Genomic DNA, 21,917 nt, shown 5'->3' with positions numbered 1-21,917 from the left:
GGTCTTTAGTCCTATTGCATCGTGGTCATCATGTCGAAAATTTTGGGTTTTTTCCCCCCTGTTTCTCAAATAATGTCCCGAAAAACCTTTTAAAATTACTATTGTAACTGTCATTTCACAATAAATTCTATATCATCTTCCATTTTCTATATTGATAACGTTGGTAGATATCTTTCGCAAAAGACAATATGATGATGATGATCATCATCATCGTATAAAAATGCACGACTGAACTATTTTTTGTGAACTTGGGGCTTAGGGTTATGGCAAGACAGAGGCCTCGATCTTTCACTAAAAGTATTTTTTTTTTATAGATTTTTTCATAAATTATATGTGTCATTTAATTCGATTTCCCACGCAGATATTATAAAAATAAAATAATTTTGTTCCTGAAGTTTGCGCATCGGTATTCGATTTGTAATATCCTGAAATTAATTAAAAGAGTTAAACGAATAAAAGTGACTATAATTGTAAGTCTGAAATCATACCTCCCAACTCTCTTCTTGTCACTTTCTACGTTTCTTTCTTTATCTTACTATTCCCTCAAAAAGAGCCAAGCAAGTACTGAAAGTAACAGAAAGTATTTTTTCTTGAATAAATTATAGCATCCGCAATCATAAGTGTTTTTTTTTTATTTGTTCTTTCGTTTTATTCGATTGTCTCCTTCGTTTTGTTCTATTGTCTCCTTGATTTCACAACCGAAAATAAATCATTAAAAAAACATTCACAATAGTTGGAATTCATTTTTGTCTCTATCGTTTTAATCGTTCAATCTAATAGTACAGAGGCGGCGGAGTTGGTAGGAAGTTTCAGTCCTCACCTCTTTCAGCAAACATGTACAAAAAATCTGAAGTGTATATAAATTTATGATGTTTTTCGTCCGGTCCACTCCCTCCCACATTGAGTAATGGAAACAATTTTTTTCCCTCTATGAATCTTTTCTACCACGCTATTCGCTGGTTAAAAAAAAGGAGAAAGAAATTGGCAAACAAGTAGGAAAATCAATAAAATTAGGGTCGGTATCAAAATTTTTTTTTTTTTTTTGGGGGGGCTGTAGGTTACACATGAATAAAAGTTTGTGGGATTGAGGGGATTCTATCGGGTGACACGCCAGACAAACGTGTTTTCTTTATAGGGGTGCCTTATAGCGTAATTTCTCATCCTGTATCATTCTATTTCCTCCATTTCGCGCGAGGAAACTTTTAGTTCATTATTGGTTTTATCATTTGAAGTGATTATGTTTCCGTCAACTTTTCAATGCAAAAGTTTTCATCTGGGAGACAAAAGGAAATAAGATGAAGAGCTTCTAAAACCTAACCTATTATAAATTCATTCTGTAAAATGACATGAATTAACAAATCGTATTTTGTTAGCCGCTTTATCCCCGTCCCACAGCTCAACCCCTGCACCATAAAAGCGCCCCAAATGCATTTTTTTTTTGGTCGTAACAGGGGGGAAAGGGGCCAGGGCGGTTTTTATTCTTATCTTTTTTTACCGCGTTACTCGCAATTACAAACAGAAAATCGGAGAGAGGAGACAAATAAGCAATAATAGAGTGTAGGTCAGAACATTTCCATCGGGGGGAGGGGGGAGGTCAAACAAGAACAATGATAAAAAGTCATCAGTTTGGCAAGGGTCTGAGGACCGAGTTGCAACAAACAAACAAACGTTGTGGGATTTTTTTTAAAGTAATCCAACCAAAAAATAAAGTCATGTTGTAATTCGTTTAAGTAGATATTCATGGAATTTTAGCAAAAGCGCACTTGTCTGTTTCCCCTTTTATCTCTGTCTTTCATTCTCTCTCGTTCTCCCTGACATTTGAACATATTTTTTTTCGATAATTTCCCTAAATAATTATTCGTTCATTCTTATATGCATCATCACCCAGGGGAAGCGCCTTTATGCAATATGAATCACTGACGGATGTCATAGGCACCTGTGTTGTCGGTAAATGAGACATTTTTTTAGATACGGTATGTTGGTCGAAAAAAAAAGGATTCATAAAAGCTTTTTTGTATTGCTAAGTACGAAAAGCGTTCAATGGGTCACCCTGCCGATAAACACTGATCTTCCTTTTGTTCGGGGCGTTGACCATCTGTATCCTGCTCTTTTCGGAAGGAATTTGTTTGAGTGGCCGCCCAGACATTCTTTTGTTCGGTTAGTGCCGATATCATGAACTACATGGACGTTCCCCTTTTGAAAAGAGCAGAAGATGAATGGTGTGCTAAACTGCTTTCTTTTCTCCTTTTCAGAATAGTAGACAAAAATAATGAGAAGAGGGATGATGGGGACGGGAAAAGTTCAAAAGTGCACCTAGATCAGCTCAAAGTACGAAGACATTACAAGCTTTTTGATTTTCTGAAAATGCAATCGATCGATGAAACCATGGAGATATCATTCTATCTAGAGTGATATCTTCTTGATTAAACAAATAAGATGAAATTGGTGAATAAACGCGTAGCTTATCACGTGACGATCTTGCAGAAAAGATGTTAGCATATATCTATCAGAACAACAGTATGGATCATATCACGTGATCAGAACAATCACGTGATCAGGCCTTATGCGCGCACGCGTACGTGCTCGTCACAAAATTTATCCTCCCCGTCCGACTCCAACGAAAAAGTCGGGTAAAGTTGAAATGATTTCCTATTTTCGGGATTTTTCCCCACGTAGCTGTATATTTTTTTCAATCTGTTATCGAAATAGGTTTATAAAGGAAATAGTGACAGAGGTTTTAGTACATAACAATTACGAATAAGCTGAAAAACTTCATTGAATTATACCAAACATTTCTCGGCTTCTGTAGAAGCCTGTCGTAGCTAAGTGAACGACTCGCTGGGCTTCTGTGGAAGCCCGTCGCACGCAAAGGGTTAAACTAGTTACTTTAGAAAATGGTCACATTCCAAGGAAACAGACCACTCAATTGTTATAGACATGTGATCCTTTAGATGCAGGTTGTTGCTGAAGCAACACTGACTGCGCTGATATAAGATAACAGAAAAACATTGAAAGCAATTCAAAGAAATTGAAAGAGATCGCTTTACCTCAACAAACTTATGGCCTTGTATGTGAGTATAGGTAGCCTCGCAGTTTGTGGCGTATTCAATGTCCTGCAATTCAAGAAGACAATAGACCATTTATCACAAACATTGTTATTGAAGAAGCATAAATGCGATCATTTAAGATTGAGTCATGTTATAATCAACACTTTCTTTCCTTATACATGTAACAGATGTGGGGATTTTAGATCATCAAACAAGCTCTGTATTCTCTTATTCTTTTTCCTTTTCTTCAAGCTATTAAATTACATTACAAAACCTATATATCTTTAAGAGGATCACATTTCACATGACCTCTCCAAGTGTCAATGAAATAAAATTCAATTCGATAGGAAATCAGTTCAAAACAAAGTACACCGATAACATTATTTATAAAATACAAAAAACACCCTTTCCTTTTAAACTAAATACGCAGTGTTGCAGTAATCTTGATAGTAATGAATAACATATAGAAGGGCAATTCCATAAAAAAATTGTACGTCCTAACCCCATTTTTCTCCATTTTTATTTTTATTTCACAAACTGCTCAAGCCATGATATTTTTTAGAACAATGTAACTTTCTATACAATAACTAGTAAACAGAGTCAAATCATTTAAGAAAGGTCCAACATAAAGGGGATCAGACATTATATGGAACTGCTCAGAATTTGATTAATTTTTATTCAATAATTAATTTATCAAATCTTACACAGGAGCGAGGAGGATATTGATAATAAATTCACTTATCACTCATACCCCTTTCATAAACCCATCTTCCAATTAGCTGCCCGCTAAGAGTAATGCGGATAGTTCAATAAAAATTGCGTTCACAAACTCCGAAAATAAACCGCACTATTTTTACGAGCGCCCGTCCTGAAAAAGGCGGATAATCGTCATGACAACTGCACACGCCCCCTCCGATGCGGTTGTGTTGGAAAAGGGTGACCTTGTGACCGCACCATGGCAATTATCTGCATTATTTGAAAATGCGTTCATAAAGTCAAAATCTGGTCCCGATGCCGCTATAATGCGGATAATTGCAGCATCAAAATAATGCGGATAACTCTGGTCCTCCTCCGATTTTACGACCAAATTATGCTGCTATTAGCCGCATAATTAGGTTTATGAAAAGGGTATCATAGGTCTTATTCTTGTTTTTTTTTAATGTATGTTTTCTCTTTCTGCGGAAGGGGGAAGTGGTCAGGCATACTTACATGTTCTAGTGACATGAGATACGTTGATTGGAAAGGTAGATACGTCTGCAGGGGGGAAAACATGGAAAGAAAGAATCCAATTTACGCATCAATTGTCATGTTACCTTGAACAAATTAACATTGTTTAACTGTGACAATACCGAAGCTACATGTATAGCAGTGTACAGTGTATATTGATGGCTTATATTCACTGGGTCTAAAAGCACTTCATCTACTTCTTAGATCTCGACTAAACCAATTTGGTTTACATTGTAACTGGTGTCTAGTCTACACTTAACTTGGTCTAACACCCACTTAGACTCAGTAGCCCCGTATTCTGAACTCAGGTTTGAATTAAACCCTGGTTTAAAGTTGTGGTTTAACTATAAAGAGCCAATGGGGGCACAAATCCTTAACAGTACACATACCATTTATTATTAGCTCATACGACACCCAAATTGTTCATAATTGTCTGGAAATGATAACTGAAGTATTTTTCTTCATTATGAAAGCAAAAGGAAACAAAATTAAGTAAGCATAAAAAATAAACAATATAAACAGAATTTTTGAATTTTGGCTCCCCGTAATTTCAGCACAGAGTAAGACTGTGGTCTAAGTTAAACCTGACTTCACACTACGAGCCTAATTGTCATTTAATCTTATTCCAAGATGGTATAATTTCTGTTGTGTCTACTAATTATTTTGCACTTTGTCCGATGAAAATTTGATTAATAAGCATATATAGACTAAGTGGTATTGGATCAAGCGGGTATTAGACAAAATTGTTATAGCCTTTTCTGGAAATTAGACAAAATGGTTATCGGTTCACGTTGTTTTTTTTTCAGCAATTGGCCCAAATGGTTGAATACAAACTGGGACAAATGAACTAGGATTAGACAATGTGGCATAAGACCAAACGGAAAGTAGACAAAGTGGGTGTAGACCAATTGGCCAAGTGGAAGAGCCTTGGTGTAGTGGTTCTGACTCTCGCCTTGTAAACAGAGGGTCGTGTCGTGTGTTCGAAATCCCACCGCGATCTAGCGTCCTTTTGCAAGGCGTTAATCCACACTTTGCCGCTCTCCACCCAGGTGCTAAATGGGTACCCGGTAATGTGCGAGAGATATTGTATGTTTGAATTTGCCAGCGCCATAATGAGGCTGCGATGAATGCAAGGAATACTCCCCAGGGAGTGGAAATTGTGCACTTTTCGTGCGGGATTGAAATGAATCCAACGACCGGGGTAATAATATGCTGTAACGCGCTTTGAGCCATTCTGAAAGCGCTTCATAAAAACTGGCTATTATTATTAATTGGCAATTTATCAATAAAATGACTAATAATGTCTCATCTTCCAGTCTAAGGCAATTATAGATCAAAACATTAGCATCATTGCTCTAAGCAACCGAAACAGCTGAACAATGGGGCACAAACAATTCAAAACGCTACCGACATACATATAAGCAGACAATTACCAGCATTTTCAATCATAATAAACATGATAAATGGAGGGGGGGTGGGCATAGAATATTTTGTATACAATGATGTAGTACCAGTATATGTACTTTCTTTTAAAGAGTAGACAACAGACATTTACAAATGCTTCTATATATTGTGAATGAAACACCATGTTTAAATGTATTTTTCTTAGTCCAAGGATACACACTACCAGTCAGTATTTACACTGTGAGAGAGAGCAATAGGTTCAGTAAACCACAACTATTGTTCTGTGCTCTTAAAATGTTATAGTGAGTTTATAAGGAAGTGTGACTTGAAGTGTATGTAAAACGACCGCACACCCTACGATTGGTCTGCGACCCGATTTCAGAATAAAATGTAGTAGAATTTGATGCTAATATTGAGACATGGAATATCTTACAGTGTGATGTTCTAAACCATCGTACGAATACCTGTGTTCAAATCTGTGACTGTGCTATCATCCTTTTTAGAATAAAAGCGAATTTAATATCTAGTCGTAATGACGTCATAGCAGTCGTACGATTGCCTACGATTTGAAACTAATTTGGCCTTTACTCTAAAATAAAGGCTTGTAATCTTTCAAAATGGTAATATTAGTATTCCTTCAATTAATTTTAACCTCAAATAAAATTATATGTTCCATTCACTTTTTCAGAAAATTAGCAAAATGCAATTTGTTCCAAAATCGGATCGCGAACAGTCGTAAGGTGTGCGCTGGCCTTAAGATATCAATGGTTTGATTTGATATGAGATTTTGTTGATTTTTTTTTAGAGCTTTTGGGAAAATGGCACCAAAATTGTGGGACAATCTGCCTCATAATACAAGATCAATAACAGATTTCAACAGATTCAAATCTTATCTCTTTAAGAAACACATGTATAGAAAACAACAATTCTTCTACACGCGTAGAGACTATTTATATGGTATTTATTATGCCTCTCTTAGAAATGCTTATTTTTATTTTTCTATCAGAGGATTATATTTCAACAAAATTTCCGCAATACCCATTAATCATTTTCTTCTAAAATACAGTATGACCACTGGGGATCACAACAATTTCAAAATGAATAGATATCGTCCATTATAATGAGAAATTCCATCAATTGGGAATAAGTTCCTATCACAACTCCCTCCCCAAGGGACCACTTATGCCCAACCCATTATCTCAAAACTCGACCTTAAAACTCAATAAATGGCAATAAACTTGACCTTTCAGGCCGCAAGGAACCACATTCCTAGGTCAAGCAAGGTCATCGTTCAGAGCAAGCTACACCCAATTTGCTGGGAATGTCAACCATTTTGATGGCTTAATTAGGTAATGGTTTGGAATGCGATACTACAATTAGCATTCGTTGTTGTGCATTCATTTGGTTCTTAACGTAAAGCTGATGAATATCAGGATTCGAACGAGCAAGGGCTTAAACACTGGCTCCAATGAAAAGGGAAATTATGCTGTCAAATGAAAAACTTTCAATGAAAGAGGAAAACTGTTATATCAACAATATATTCAGAAAATGGATTAGCTTTAAATCAGCCCTAATATTCACAAGTTCCTTTGGGACTGCTACAGCAAACTTACACTCTAAATTTCAAGGATTTTAAATAAATTCATATCGGCTATGTTCAGTGACCAGCCGAACATTTGAATTTTATGGAAAGTTTTAACCTTTCAGCTTTGTTTTCAAAGCTGAAAGATTTGTCTTTAAATATTTTTGGATCTATAAGTTCATCCTTGGGGTTAAAAATATATCCTAATGTTTGGCTTGTCATTATTCAGAGCCACTAGATCTTTATATATTTTAAATCCTTCAAATTCAGAGTGTATAGTTTATAAATGATATAAATGTCAGCAAGGACATTCACAATATACACTGAACAATTTCCTTTCGCACACAACATTAACATCTCCAATGATTATGAGAAATTCTACTCTTTAATTTATACTCTCAATCTGAGTTAAATCAAGAAATGCAATTTGAACTTAACGCAAATACTTTTGGTGCAATGTACCCTCTCATTACAAGAGATCTGAAACTTTCTATAACTTAATTGTTTAAAGATAAATACCAGTTGTGGTAAGGATCTCAAAATGAGTTCGAACAGAATTCAATAAAATGACCATTCAAATATAAATAAAAATTATGTGCCAAATGGCTCTGTAAACAAATGTGCAAGTACTGAGAGATGAGTAAAATAAGCCTGGAATTCCATAAAATGTCAGGTATTTTCCAAACAATAGTAAATCCTACATATGCATTTTTTGTATTAATGATCATCAGAATTATCGGTTTTCAGCTAAGATTTCATGATTTCACAAAGATAAGTTTATTTCAATCTACCAGAACTAGATCTATGATAATATGGGTGGGATTTGACCTTGATTTTAAAGACTTTCTCATGAAATAATTGTAAGCTGCAACTACTTTTACCTTTAAGTCAAACTTAATAGTTTTCTCATAAAATCGCTAATGATCCCAGTACCTAATTAACACTGTAATATTAAACACATTTAATGATGGTTATCCAAACTCATTAAAGTGTAGTTGATCAAGAGGTACTAATTGGTCTGTAATAAATAGTAATGACAGCAATTAGTTCCGCTCAGACTTGATGTTGATATCACAAACGCAAGACACCTTAAAGTTCACAATGAAGAAAAGTTTAATGTAAAAATAGCAGGAAAAAATAATAAAAAAATACTAGTGAAGGTTTGAGGAAAATCCATCGAAGATTAAGAAAGTTATTAAAAAGTTCAGTTTTTGATTTGTGACATCATAGACGTGTGGCTGTCCCATACATCAAGTAATTGTATAAATTTCATTTTTTTTAATGGTTCATAATGACTATTTCTTTTCCTTCCATGAGGGTGTGTGAAATAATTAATCTTTTGATATACTGAAGGTACAATAAAAACATCATTTTTTTTTTAAAATGATATTTCATTTTTTTACTACATATTCATGGGGAAGTCAGATGTTCGTATATGATGTCACAAATAAAAATCAAAATTCTCGTAACTTTTTTAATCTTTGAAGGATTTTCCTTAAACCTTTGCCAATACATGTATCTTTTTCTATTTTTCTACTATTTCTATTTAAACTTTTTGTCAGGGTGAACTTCCACTTTAACAGGGCATTTTCCTTTGGCAAAAAAGGTGAAAACAATCATTGCAATTTTTCAAGTTTATTTTCATTTAGGGTAAAAAGGAATAACCTTCAGGTGTTTTACATTGAAAATAGCTGAACTCTTTCAGGCCCAAACATTTGTGGGTATATTATATCATGAAAGGGGGGGAAGGGGGTGTCAATTTGCCAAATTATCACTTAACCCTCTGAAGTCTATTATCTAATATCCCCCTCCCCCTTTTTTCACAAAAAATTCACAACCACCTTGACATTTCAGTCTTATTTATGCTTCCATCATCACTTTAATGTGCACAGATACTGCCCAGATATAAAGTTGTTGCAAGTTGTCTGCATACATGCCTACATACATAATTGAACAGGATATTTGACATTGATATATGGCTCTCTGAAAGCCTTGATAGTAACTTCCCTGCATGGCATTATGGAGACGATCACCTCCGGGGTAGAATTGATGTCATTTCCAAGTTCTCATTAATAAAAGTATTCAATTAAGATCATAGCCTGTCTGTAGTCGGGTGTATGCAGGTGTGCTTTGGAGGTCAAAATGTCATTTGATTAATGGTGATGACAGCAATGTCCCATTAACTGTCTGGCAACTGCCTTGATGGTATTAATTGAATTAAGAGCTTCAGTGCAGCTGTATATTCCTATCATCGCTACGGTTTTATAAAGCCTCATGTGGTATCTCAAAATGTAAAAACTTTAAGAACAGCTCAGAAAAAGCTAGATTTATAGATTCATGACATTTAAAAATTAAATGGGGCTGGGCTAGAAAGAGTTTTCTAAAGGAATTAGGTGACTCTTTTTAGACAATATGTTCAGGTTGCCCCCATTGCACTGTACAAAAAGCTGTTTAAAATTGTAGGCATCTTTTCTATAGAAAGCCTGTCACTCTAACAACAATTGTTTAGTCTTTTAAACAAGTTGTTTAAAAAAAAGCGTTTAAAAGTTTAAAAAATAGTTTATTAAGATAACAGGCTTTAATAAACACTGTGCTTTAAATTCTAAACACTGTTTTTACAGTTTGCCATATTTCTAAAATACAGTGTTTTTCGTAGCTGCGCTCAAAATTGTTAAACTTTGAGGTATGAGGATTAAACATCCCAGTGATATATATCGTGTACAAAAATGTACATGCAAGAATCCAGCCAAGGATTGTCAATAACTTGAACTCTACGGGGATCGAATGCTTTCTAATGCGAAAATTAATTAATCTGTTTGTGTTTTTTTTACCAAGGATTTGAAGAAGTTTACACAAAATAACTCCCTAAAATATACCATATGTATAAAACAATTAGCATTTCAGTGCCTGATTGATATTTCAAATTCCTAATGAGTGCATTTCAAAGTATTTCAAAGTATGAGGGTAGGCTTTCTGTGAAATCTCTGACTGTCACTCAAAATGTGAAATAATAGATCTCTGTTTAAGAAAATGTTTTGTAGGGAATGATGTTTCTTCGAACCTGATGGCCTATACAGATATATATATATTTTTTTTCATCAAAACACAAAATTCTACATTAACGTGTCTCCAAAGAGCATCATTATAAACATGAAGGAAGATAAACATATACTGCAATGATAAATGATGTCATACGGGGGTGGGGGCACAAAATTCAGTGCTGCTTCGGAAGTGCAATAAAAGGAAGCATATCATTAAAGATCCAGTACAAATGTAGATCAAACAGATTCTGTAATTTATATTTCCTTTCAAGTACCTTGTCTTTTTGGTCATAAAATCAAGTTCACTGTAAGGTCACAACAACATGTCTACATCATGTACATATGTCAAAAAGTATGTACTTATAATATTACACAAATTATGATGTATCATGTTGTGTTGGAAAGATTTTTAAAGATCTGCATACTTTGGTAACTTTCTTGCAAAAATCTGAAATCTGAGAGTCTGAAATAAAATTCTATTTTATTACTGAGGAATCCATTTGATTACAAGCTTTGTTTGTTATGTTTACCGATTTCACTTTTTCTAATATTACCCTTTTCTTTGTTAATACATTGTGATAAGAAGGCATCACCCTTGTTTTGGTGATAACAAAAGAGAGAGTATGATGTAGTATGTCAACTTATATGCTTTTCACACTGCATTTCCTTAACCCCATACTATCCTTAACCCCATACTATCTTTTTTTGGTTTTACACTGTCTTTCTTAACCCCACACTATCACACAGCTCATGAATTATGATGATTTTGCCACACAGAGCGTGATTAACGAGCAATTTCAACTTCTGTGATTGGCTAATGCTTAGCCCCACTTTTCCTTAGCCTGGTTTCGTTTCACACTGCATCTCTTAGCAGCGCAGTAAGGCTAACGCTGTTTTTTTGCAGGGCCAGATAGTACCGTACTATTTACCATGCTAGCCCACTTTGCTAAAACGTAGTGTGAAACCGGAGTGGGCTAAGCTGAACCCCAGGAAATTGGTGGACGAAGACCCCCCCCCCCCTTAGCCCCACCAATTTCCCAGGGTTAAGGAAAATATGTGTAGTGTGAAAAGCATATTATATATTGTTTCAATAAAGTGAAAGAGGGAAGACGTTTGTATGTCTAATATAAAGTTGGAAATAAAAATGAAACTTGAGCTTAACATTGAATACTACTTTGTTTTATTGTATGTTTACACATTAATTTAATGGCTATAATATTCCTGAAAATACATGTAAATTAATATCCAATCAAATCTTACCTCTTCTCTGAGTATTGGACGAGTTGTAGCAGCGAGTTTTGACAGACTTCTTGCAAACTCCATCTCTGTATAAAAAAAAAGAATTATAAGCAATATATAAATTAATTTTAAGTGTGCTCATACAGGTATAAAACTTGCAAAAGTCAACTGTTCATAAGTCAAACATACACCAAAGAATTTTTTTTTTAACAGATTCATGAAAAAAAATGTGTTATACAAGTACTTCTAAATGTTTCCTCTATGTCAAACAAAAATATGTGGATCAATATATGTTACTACGCAAAGTTACCTGTATAAAATAAAATATTAAATATATATATATACAGACAATTTTAAGTATTCTAGTTGAAAATCTATACTTTTACTCTTCTTTCAATTTCAGCAAACAAGGTTAAAATAAAACATTTGCACAATTTCCATTCATCCCTGGTTGTCATATACAAAATTAACTTTTTAAATTTTCTAGATTTGTCTGTAATTTTCTCTGGAAGGTGAATGTTAACATCGGCAGCTCTGCTTTTATTGTATCCAAATTTGTTGTTTTTTTAACAGTAAAAACAAATATGTGCTGACATGACAAACTCACCAAGATGGACCCTCTTCTCTACATAGAAGATGACATCTTTGGCATATTTAGACCAGGCCTTAGCTCGTTCCAGGGCCAGGTCTACTCCAGCTTCTAGGTTCATCAACCAAGCGTCAATCTCTTCTGAATTCAATTGACCTAATACATACAGAATAACAGTAAGAAAGATCTTGGTTTTATTTGGACCACAATATACAGGATGACATCTTTGACGAGTTAGACCAGGCCTTTGCTTATTCCAGGGCCAGGTCTACTCTGGCTTCTAAGTTCATCAACCATGCATCAATCTTCTCTGAATTTACTTGATACTTGATGTAGTAGATCCCTTTGGCAGCTCATACAGAAGCTATGCTGCGATGGTATTTAGCTGACCTAGAAAAGAATAACAGCATATGGACCACAATTTATAGGTATGACTTTCTTTTTTTTTTTTTTTTTTTTTTGGGGGGGGGGCATTATTAAAGGGACTACATGCATATGGAATAAAGGATGATCTTTTGTAAATGTTGATACAGCATCTTCATGATCATAGTCATCTCTTAAACATGCCCCCCCCCCCCACCAGCATTTATTTTCACACATATATTCCTATTGAACAAGACAGCGAGATATTTCCCTTGAAGTCTATTCCACAATGGGAAGAACCAGTCCCGCTGTGACTCTCAACACAGCATATCAGCAGTGGACCTTCCCCTTCAACTGACCTACATACCAGGTGGGTGTTTCATAAAGCTGTTCGTAAGTTAAGAGCGACTTTAAGAACGACTGGTGATCCTTTCTAGTGGCAAATGGTATATTCATTGGTGATGGTTTAGCGCGTATGAAAGGTTCACCAGTCGTTCTTAACTTACGAACAGCTTTATGAAACGGCCCCCAGGGCCCCGTCTCACAAAGAGTTGTGATTGATCCGATCAACCACAACTGTGGAAAGCCAGCAACGCCAACATCTACAATGCATGTTTGCTCAAAATATTTTCTAGATAAGCTGTACATGTATATTCAAAGGTTCGTCATCTTCTTGAAAATTCAGTGTGCTTCTCTTTGATTACAAAGGACATTTTCAGCAGAAAAAAACTATGACATTGATGTATTTCCATACAGTTGAAGTTGATCGCGTCAATTGCAATTCTTTGTAAGACCAGGGCCCCGTCTTACAAAGAGTTGTGATTGATCTGATCAACCACAACGTTGGAAAGCCAGCAACATCAACATCTAAAATGCATGTTTGCTCCCAAAAAATTATAAATATGCTGTATATTCACAGATTCATCTTCTTGAAAATTTAGTGTGCTTCTCTTTGTTTACAAAGGACATTTTCAGCAGAAAAAAACTATGACATTGATGGATTTCCATACAGTTGAAGTTGATCGCATCAATCGCAATTCTTTGTAAAACCGGACCCAAAACACTTCATATAAAACTTCATACATTGTTGACATATCATGTCTAGAGGTGATCACGGGGAGGAGAGTTCAAAGACAACAGGGGCGTCATGAAAGCCTTGGAACTTGGAAGTAATAACTGTATGCGCTCTTAGGAAAATAGACTGGGGTGGATGCACTTGAGGAAGTGCACTACCATAGACACCGTTCTCATTACCGTCCTAAAACTAGTTTACAATAATATGTTATGAGAAAGGTCGGAGCAGTCTTGGAAGCAATCTTCCACAACGGTTCAGAAAACCACCTCGCGATGTAGTTTTAAAGATCGTTTTGCCTCGTTAAACTGGTTTTAGCGTGAAGACACAATCGTTCTTCGGGAAGCGATCTTTGCACTTTCGAACGCACTACACCACACACTGTACATGTATGTGGAATGCCTACACTGCAGTTTCAAATTTCGCACGAAACATGTCACCCCACTGAGGACGTTCCCATAGCAACAAGACCACTTTACGTGAAGTCAAGTGGATTTGAAAACCACTTTTGGGTGATCAAATGGGAACGCTAGCAAAGCGATATTCCAAACTGGTTTCCAGTAAAACAAGTTTTAGAAAGTATAATGAGAACGGTGTCATATTCCACCAAAATGTTAAACATTTAACATCTATGTTGTAGTTGGAAAAAAATAACCCTTTGCTTACTTTTCTTCTCACATTCTACACATGGTCTTCCAGAAGCCTTGAACAAAACTTGCATCATCAAAAGAAAGGTGTCTTTACAATCAACAAATTGATGTTTTCCCCATTTAATACTATAAGATTTGTAGTACAGCATTATATGTCATATTGGAAATGTATGATTGGGGGAAAAAACTTGGTGCCTATTACTTATTTCTTCCACAATAGATTAACTGTTCCACTATCAATTATGTATCACTTCTATTATTCTGCAATTTTGAATTCATTGGCAATACTGAATTCATTGGAAATGGCCTAAACTCACAGCATAAAGCCTACATGTACTCCAAACATATGCTTTTCTATTTTACTTTAAACAATCATAAAACTGTGGCTAGTCTAGTACCATAAGAAATAGGGTGTATATAAAAACACTTTGTTTTCAAGAAAACACAAAACAAATCTGACGCAAAGAGACTTTAATTCTCTGATCTTCAATAGTTACACTACAAACCTCCATGGCAAGAGACTGTACAACTCACTTAATAAAGTTCAACCTAATAGAGACATGCATTGTCTAATGAATTAACTCATCTTTCAAGCCCTGTCTTAGGTACTCAGAGATTAAAGCAAGTAAATGAACCTCATTATATGTGGCATATCGATAACTCATATCAACAGACGCTCACAACAGACAAGCGTAACGAATCTCTCTGTTCACACCATCAAAGACAAGCACGCTATCTATATATTGGACATCTGTGTGTAAAGAGCCCTTTGAAAAGGACTTGGGCTTGGTATGTCTGGCATCTCAGCTATTTCCCTTCCCCAATGATTGTGTATGAACTCTACTGACATTAGACTCCAGTCACACCGGCGCTTCCGACTCCTCACCGACCGATGGTATGCCATTGGTAATAGTGTAATAGATTTTGTCAGGATGAGTCTGTTTCGCTGATGTGACTGCAGCGTCAAGTTCTTGAAACTCCTTGCAGAGTTCTGTATCTACATGCTACTCAATGGTGCTATAACTCTGTTTACATGCAAAACTCTTAACAGGGATGCCGTGGATCGGTGGGTGAGACCCCAAACTGTGAACAAGGTCTAGGGTTCAAACCCCTTGGATATTTCCCTTCCCCCGATGAACTCTACTGACATTACAGAGTCCAAGACTTTTTGAAAATTCTTGGCCGAGTTTTGATGGCTCCATAACCCTGTTCACGGTGTACGTGCAGCACAAAACAGGGGTGGTGTGGATCGGTGGATAAGACCTCAAACTGTGAAAAAGCCCCAGGGTTCAAATCCCATTGAAGCCAGGTTGGCAATTTCCTCAGAAGCTTAGGTACCCCCCCCCCTCCTCCAGGCAAGAAATCCCAGGAAAAACTTATTCTGGGAAGTAAAAGATGTACAGGGTGGCTGGTACAGAGAAATGCTAGAATATGCTTTCTTTAGTATTTTTCTGCATTTCCAACTTATTTCCCCTTTTCCTCGAAAATTATTGAGGTAGTAATTGCTGGTATTTGCTTATTTAACACCAGTAGTTCCCACTCCAGGCAACCCTGAGTGCAGCAGTAGGTATGGTAGGGGGTCCTATAGCTACGCACCACTAGCGCATGCAAGTTCAATGGCAAAAATAATGCGCACTCAAGTGTGTGTGAAGAACGATTCCTATTCAATTTTTCTACAGAGGCTGCAATAAATCATTAAATGCATAGAAAACCCACAACTGTTCACTCAATTTCATATTTTCCTATAATAATATGAACATATCTTAGAAACTGAGGCACAGGAAATACTTTCATACTAGCATGATAAATCTAGCGCGTGGCTTTAGGACCCCTTCTACATCGGGCAAAGAAATCAAGAGTTGTTCGGAAACACAAGAGGGATTTTCGTTTTAGTGAGTTTCGTGATAGTTTCTTCTTGGTCAATGATGTTTAGAATATTGATCACAAATTAGGATAAAACAGTCCATACAAATATTAGAATTGTCATAGTTTTTATCATTTGTAAACAAAGTGCGTTGCTTTAGGTCCCCCATCATACTTTGATGAAATCTTGATGCACATCTTTATACAGTATGTCACTCTCCACCCAGACTGGTGAATTGCATTGGGTAAAAACTGGTGATGCAGTTTGCCTGCCATTGTAGGTGGTGCTTCACCAGCCAGAGTTTGCTCAATCTCGAGATTTTAGCCCGATCGGCCCTCTTCGCGATTAATCTCGAGATTCAAGAAACCCCGTCTCCACCATCGCAAGAAGAGCGATTCCTGCTCGAGCGAGGCATCGATGCATTATGGTCTGACGCCGTGAATAAATAATCCCGAGTGCGTCTGCACCGACAAATTAGCGGGATAATTCGTAAAATAGCGCGCTATTTTGCAAATAATCCCAAGATTAATCAAATAATCTCCAGATTGTTCAGATCGGGATAATTTACCGGATCAGAAATAGCGCGCCAATTTGAAAACTCGGGATGGTGCAGACGGCCCTATAGGCAATAAAAGGGACTTTCAGTAAGCTGACTTTCACTTTGTGGTCAGGTTTCTATTGGAAGAAAATTCAAGAAGTAAGCGAGAGTTCATCTCCCTTTATCTACAATCTCCACACATGACCGTAACCCCATTTACATTATTCATATGCACTTTGGATGCACATTCATCAGATATTTGTTTATTGTGTTAGCCCCATGCAATATACAAACATAGCAGCCATCAGATTAAAATCAGTACATGTATATAGCATGGAGCTCTCAAAAGGTCATCGCAATCATTGATGCATGTGGATGTCAAGTTCAATAATCTTTTTATCTCATGCTTTAAAAGACAAGATTAAATTAGATGGTTGATATTGGGATTTCATATTCATTTATCAGTAGGTGGTTTCAGACCGCCTCGAAGTTCGTCAGTTCCAGGTATTCTCTGATCGGGAAATTTACCCCGATCAGAAAATACCAGGTATTTTGGTAATGTGAAAGCAAACTACGCGTAATTTCCCCGAAAGAAAATACCCGCTACATAGTAGGTACTTGGCGAAATTACGAGAACTTTCGCGGGGATTTTTCCAAGGTCGCAGGTATTTTGGCGATGTGAAAGCAAATTACAGGAACTTTTAGCCCAGCGTGTCGTTGGGTGCGGCGCCGTGGGTGGCTGCTGGGCTAGTAGTTTTGAATCTCGCGCCTTGCCTGCTTATTAGACCATACTGCGTGTGCTCCTAACTTCAGGAATCTATCCCGAAGTGTATGTTTCGGGGCGGTCTGAATGCAGGAATAATTAATGGGTATTTTTTAGCCTAAAAATGTTCTCGTAATTTACCGGGGATTCTTGTGATCGAGGCGGTTTGAAACCACCTAGTGGCAGATATGAATCCGTCATTTATATTCATGAAAGGCTAACTGTTATTTCACATGTTGTATAACAAAAGGCCGGCTGATATTATTACAATAACAAAAGAAATCACAAAAGGGAAAGTTAACAATAATTCATCTGGACACTGTTAAATTTTAAAGGTAAAAACCAGTAGTTGCAGCAAACAATTTTTTCATGAGGAAGGTAATTTAAATCAAGGTTAATGTCTAAATATTATCAGACATCTATTTCTGGTACATTGATGTAAACTTATATTTGTTAAATCATGAAATCTTAGCTTAAAATTGATAATTCTGATCGCTAACACAGAAAAGCATGTGTGGGACAGTGTATTAATATTGCTTCGAAAAATATTCGAAATTTGATGGAATTCCGTGGTTATATTGCTCATTACTCAGCAGCAATTACGCATTTTCTTCCAGAGATATTTGGCACATATTTTGTATTTATACATACAAACACTTTGATGGTACATGTAGTTTCATAAGATTCTGTTCGAACTCATTTTGAGATCGTTATCACTACTGGTATTTGTCTTTGACTACTTGTAAGCATCAAGACGAAATACAAAGAAGAATAAATAACTTGAAGATATAAGATTCATAAAGAAGAGGAAATTTCCCAGAAAAAAGGGAATCTCGTTGCAATCTATTTTTAAAAATGGAGGACTTGTACGTCGTCTTTGCCGTTTGCAAATTCTGGTAACCTTAAGACACCACAATGTCAGAATACTTGAGGAAATGAATATCAACTTACTTCCTTCTCTGACATCGCTGGCTGAATCTGATTTGGTATAGGCTGGTCCGATGTAATCAGGATTACTGTTCAGTGATACCAAACTCTCACATGACTAGAAAACCAAAAAAAAGAACATATAAATGAGATTAAAGTAATTGATCAAGAATCAAAGACATCGCTAGCTGTATCTGATTTAGTATAGGCTTGTCCAATTCAGGATTACTGTTTAGTGATACCAAGCTCTCACATGACTGGGAAAAAAAATGAGCACATGTGTGTAAATGAGATTAAAGTAACTGATCAACAATCAAAGACATCACTAGCTGTATCTGATCTAGTAAAGGCTGGTCCAATGTATTCAGAATTGTGTGTTTAGTAATACCTAGCTCTCACATGATTGGCAAACAAAAACAAAACACATCAACACAAGAATGAGATTAAAGTATCAATTGATCAACAATCAAATAGATATTATTTAACTGTAGCTATAAATGCATATTATGTTCACAGCTGTAGATTGCTAAATAGCTGTGATTTATAAGAACATTCTACACACTCTATGCAATTCTCTTCAAAGAGAGAAATTAGCAATATGAAGCATATTTCTATGTTTTCTCATTGATTTTGTTTACAAAGATGTATGTCAGGAAGTGGACAAATTTTGAGGTTGTGAAGTCCTGAAACTTGTGACAATATTTTTTAAAGGAGAAAAAGACATCTGATGCTTTACTTAATTTGTCATGCAGTTCAAAGGAGCTGAACAAATGCATGAAGATTGTGGCACATTAAAGATCTCAACTTTCACATCATGCTTTATAATAATACCCCAAAGCTAAATACAAAAAAGAATAACACCTATTAAATTTGTTTCCGTTCAATTTACAGCTGAGGTCATGTGATCAGCAAGGAAAATTAATCCCTAAAATTTTTTTAATTAGATTCGTTCCATTTCAAGCTCTACCCACAAAATGGATACCACTAGGAACATTTCAGAGAACCAATCAAAATGCTTAATTAGAAATATTAGGTTTATAGCCAGTTTTAAAAAAAATGGTGTTGAATAGCGCTTAATAATGAAGCTACGTGCATCTGAGCCATCAATAAAAAAAGTAAATTGCCAATTCATCTATTTCCAACTCGTCCACTCATCACATGGTCTACCTTTATTTAGTCTAATGCCCATACGTCCATCAACATCTCGTCTAGCAACCATTTGGTCCAATAACCAATTGGTCCAATCATCACGTCGTCTAATCACCAGTTGGTCTATGACCATTTCGTCTCATAACCAGTTGTCTAATACTCGTTTTATTTTCATTCATTTCGCCCAATTAATACTTAGTCTAATTAGACGAAATGGAATATGGACTGGACCAACTGGTTATCAGACGAAATGGTGAGTGGACGAAATGGCAATTAGACCATGTGGATATTGGATGAACTGATGGTAGACCAAATGATATTAGATGAGTTGGCAAATGGACGAATTGGCATTGGACCTATGAAAATAAACCCATTTGCTATTACCTTAGAAGCCGGATATCCTAGATGTAGCGTAGCCTGCTCAGTATCACCCATAAGATACTCCGTAACACTGTTACTGAAGGCTTGTGCCAAGGCATCGATTGCCTCAAAGAAATGCCCTTTGTCTTTCTCCTCATTATTGCTTGTAAGACCTGATTTTAAACAAGAACAAAATTGTTATATTTTATCAGACTGAAGACAACATGCACAGTTGTATTCAAGAAAATCATTTCAGACTTCAAACATGTACAGGGTAAATTTTTATCTTCATTTGGACCAGGAAATTGCTATTTTAGGAGGAGCCCGCTGCAGAAAGACAGAGCTGATTAGCATTAAAAGAGGTCTTTCTGAATTGCAAATGACTCAAGAGAAATAATGACACAATAAGCAAAAATATAAACACTTTTCCACACTATATTCACTTATTATAAAGGAGTCCCTCTGAGAAAATCAGGGAAATTTGGCAACACTATTTACAATATTGATTTTTTTTCTAAATTACGTTTTTAAATGCAAATTAGGGTTGTTTGGGCTATTGTATTGATTTAAAAAAATCATGAAGAAAAGACAGATATATACCTTTGATTTGGGCTATGAGTACAACAGCTGCTGTGTGTATATCGGTTGATTTGAGAGCAGTATACTTGTCTAGGATACCGCGCAGGATGTTGAGAAGATCTCGTAGCCTCTCGTGGGCAGCCACTCGGATTGTCTCGGTGCGTTCTGCAGAAATATAAAAAATACATAAAGGCATTTTAATGATGAGGTATCAAGATGTATGGGGAACATTTCAAGAGGAGTTTTGTTAGTGATCATTCACTGACTCATTTGCCTTCAGCCAATCAGATGCAAGGATCACAGTAGCTTATAACATCTGTTGGTGAAAATCACTGACAAAAATCCTCATGAAACACTCTCCTACATGTATGTTTAAAAGTTGATCACATATTGATGTTTGGAAAAAAGATTAAAGTAATATTAAACACATCTATGGATATTTTCCATTCATATGGTGTTACAGCAAAGGGACAGTATAGGCTTAGCTGACATACATGTACATGTAGATGTAGGGGCTACACGTAGTCTGCTGTGCAAACCCTTCACTCGAGTTACGGGTCTGAATGTGCAGCCTACTCATGCCTTGTGTAAACAGCAAGTTTTGTATGTGCTAGTCTTTGTGTGGAGACACACTTGTTGATCAGAGTTTCAATCAGGGTCTGTGCCTGCAGACTAGGCTACATGTACAGTGTAAGCATAAATGCAATGATTTTTACATGGTAGCCATTTTCTTAACCTGTGCTGAATGCAGCACAGTCAGGATGATTTTCTTGCTGAAGAAACTACTGCTCTGAGTGGGATTTGAACCCATAACCCTCTGACTGAAAGTAGGAGTAAGAACAATTACATGGGTCAGGAGACTTTTTACAATTGTTACAAGGCACCCTCTCTCAACCTGTTAATTCCTTAAATGCACCGAGCGCTGGAAGCAGCAGCTTGCCTATATATCAGACACTGCTAAAGTATATCATCATTAACATAAGTTCATAAATTGTCACCCCATTGCCCAGCATAGCAGTGAGGTACATGTAAAAAAAAAATGAAATCCTGAAATGTTATCACTGATACATAGCGCAACTTTTTTAATGCATAGCGTGAATAACTAGTTCACATCAACAGGCAGTTCAAAAGGGTTTAATACCGGCATTTAAAATACAAATTCCATTATAGGCCTTTCAACCTCTGTTTAACAATATGTACACCAAATAACAAATGAAAAGTAAGAACTAAACATAATAAATTGAAACTGTTCCTTCTGGCAAAGCATATCATCCCAACACTTGGATGTACATCACAACAAGGCCAATACAAAACGAATAACAAACTCTTGGACTGCACGAACTCATCAACCCTTCACGGTAGCTCCAACAAAAGGAGAGCCATTTATTCTATTAGCTAATCATGCACACTTATAAAGACATCTTTATGTGGTGACGGCCTCTTTGACACTACATGGACCAACCACCCGTAAGTGATGAGGGTCAATTTGCCATTCAGGCAAAATTTAATAAATAATTTTCTGG

General features: G+C 36.2%; 1 protein-coding gene across 1 annotated transcript in view; it reads right to left on the bottom strand.

Annotated features, from left to right (window-relative positions):
* LOC129270758 (rho GTPase-activating protein 29-like) overlaps positions 1 to 20,974 on the bottom strand; it is a 50,520-nt gene extending 29,546 nt beyond the window's left edge. Inside the window, exons 1-8 of the mRNA XM_054908080.2 lie at positions 20,971 to 20,974; positions 20,416 to 20,559; positions 19,840 to 19,988; positions 18,331 to 18,424; positions 12,148 to 12,285; positions 11,562 to 11,626; positions 4,257 to 4,301; positions 3,048 to 3,113 (exon numbers count right to left, since the gene is read on the bottom strand). Coding sequence (XP_054764055.2) covers positions 3,048 to 3,113; positions 4,257 to 4,301; positions 11,562 to 11,626; positions 12,148 to 12,285; positions 18,331 to 18,424; positions 19,840 to 19,988; positions 20,416 to 20,559; positions 20,971 to 20,974 — 705 coding nt within the window. The remainder of the gene's footprint in view (positions 1 to 3,047; positions 3,114 to 4,256; positions 4,302 to 11,561; positions 11,627 to 12,147; positions 12,286 to 18,330; positions 18,425 to 19,839; positions 19,989 to 20,415; positions 20,560 to 20,970) is intronic.
* Positions 20,975 to 21,917: the final 943 nt, after the last annotated feature.

This window comes from Lytechinus pictus, chromosome 11 (genome assembly GCF_037042905.1).
Source record: "Lytechinus pictus isolate F3 Inbred chromosome 11, Lp3.0, whole genome shotgun sequence".
NCBI classification, from domain to species: domain Eukaryota; kingdom Metazoa; phylum Echinodermata; class Echinoidea; order Temnopleuroida; family Toxopneustidae; genus Lytechinus; species Lytechinus pictus.
This window is presented reverse-complemented; position numbering and strand designations above follow the sequence as displayed.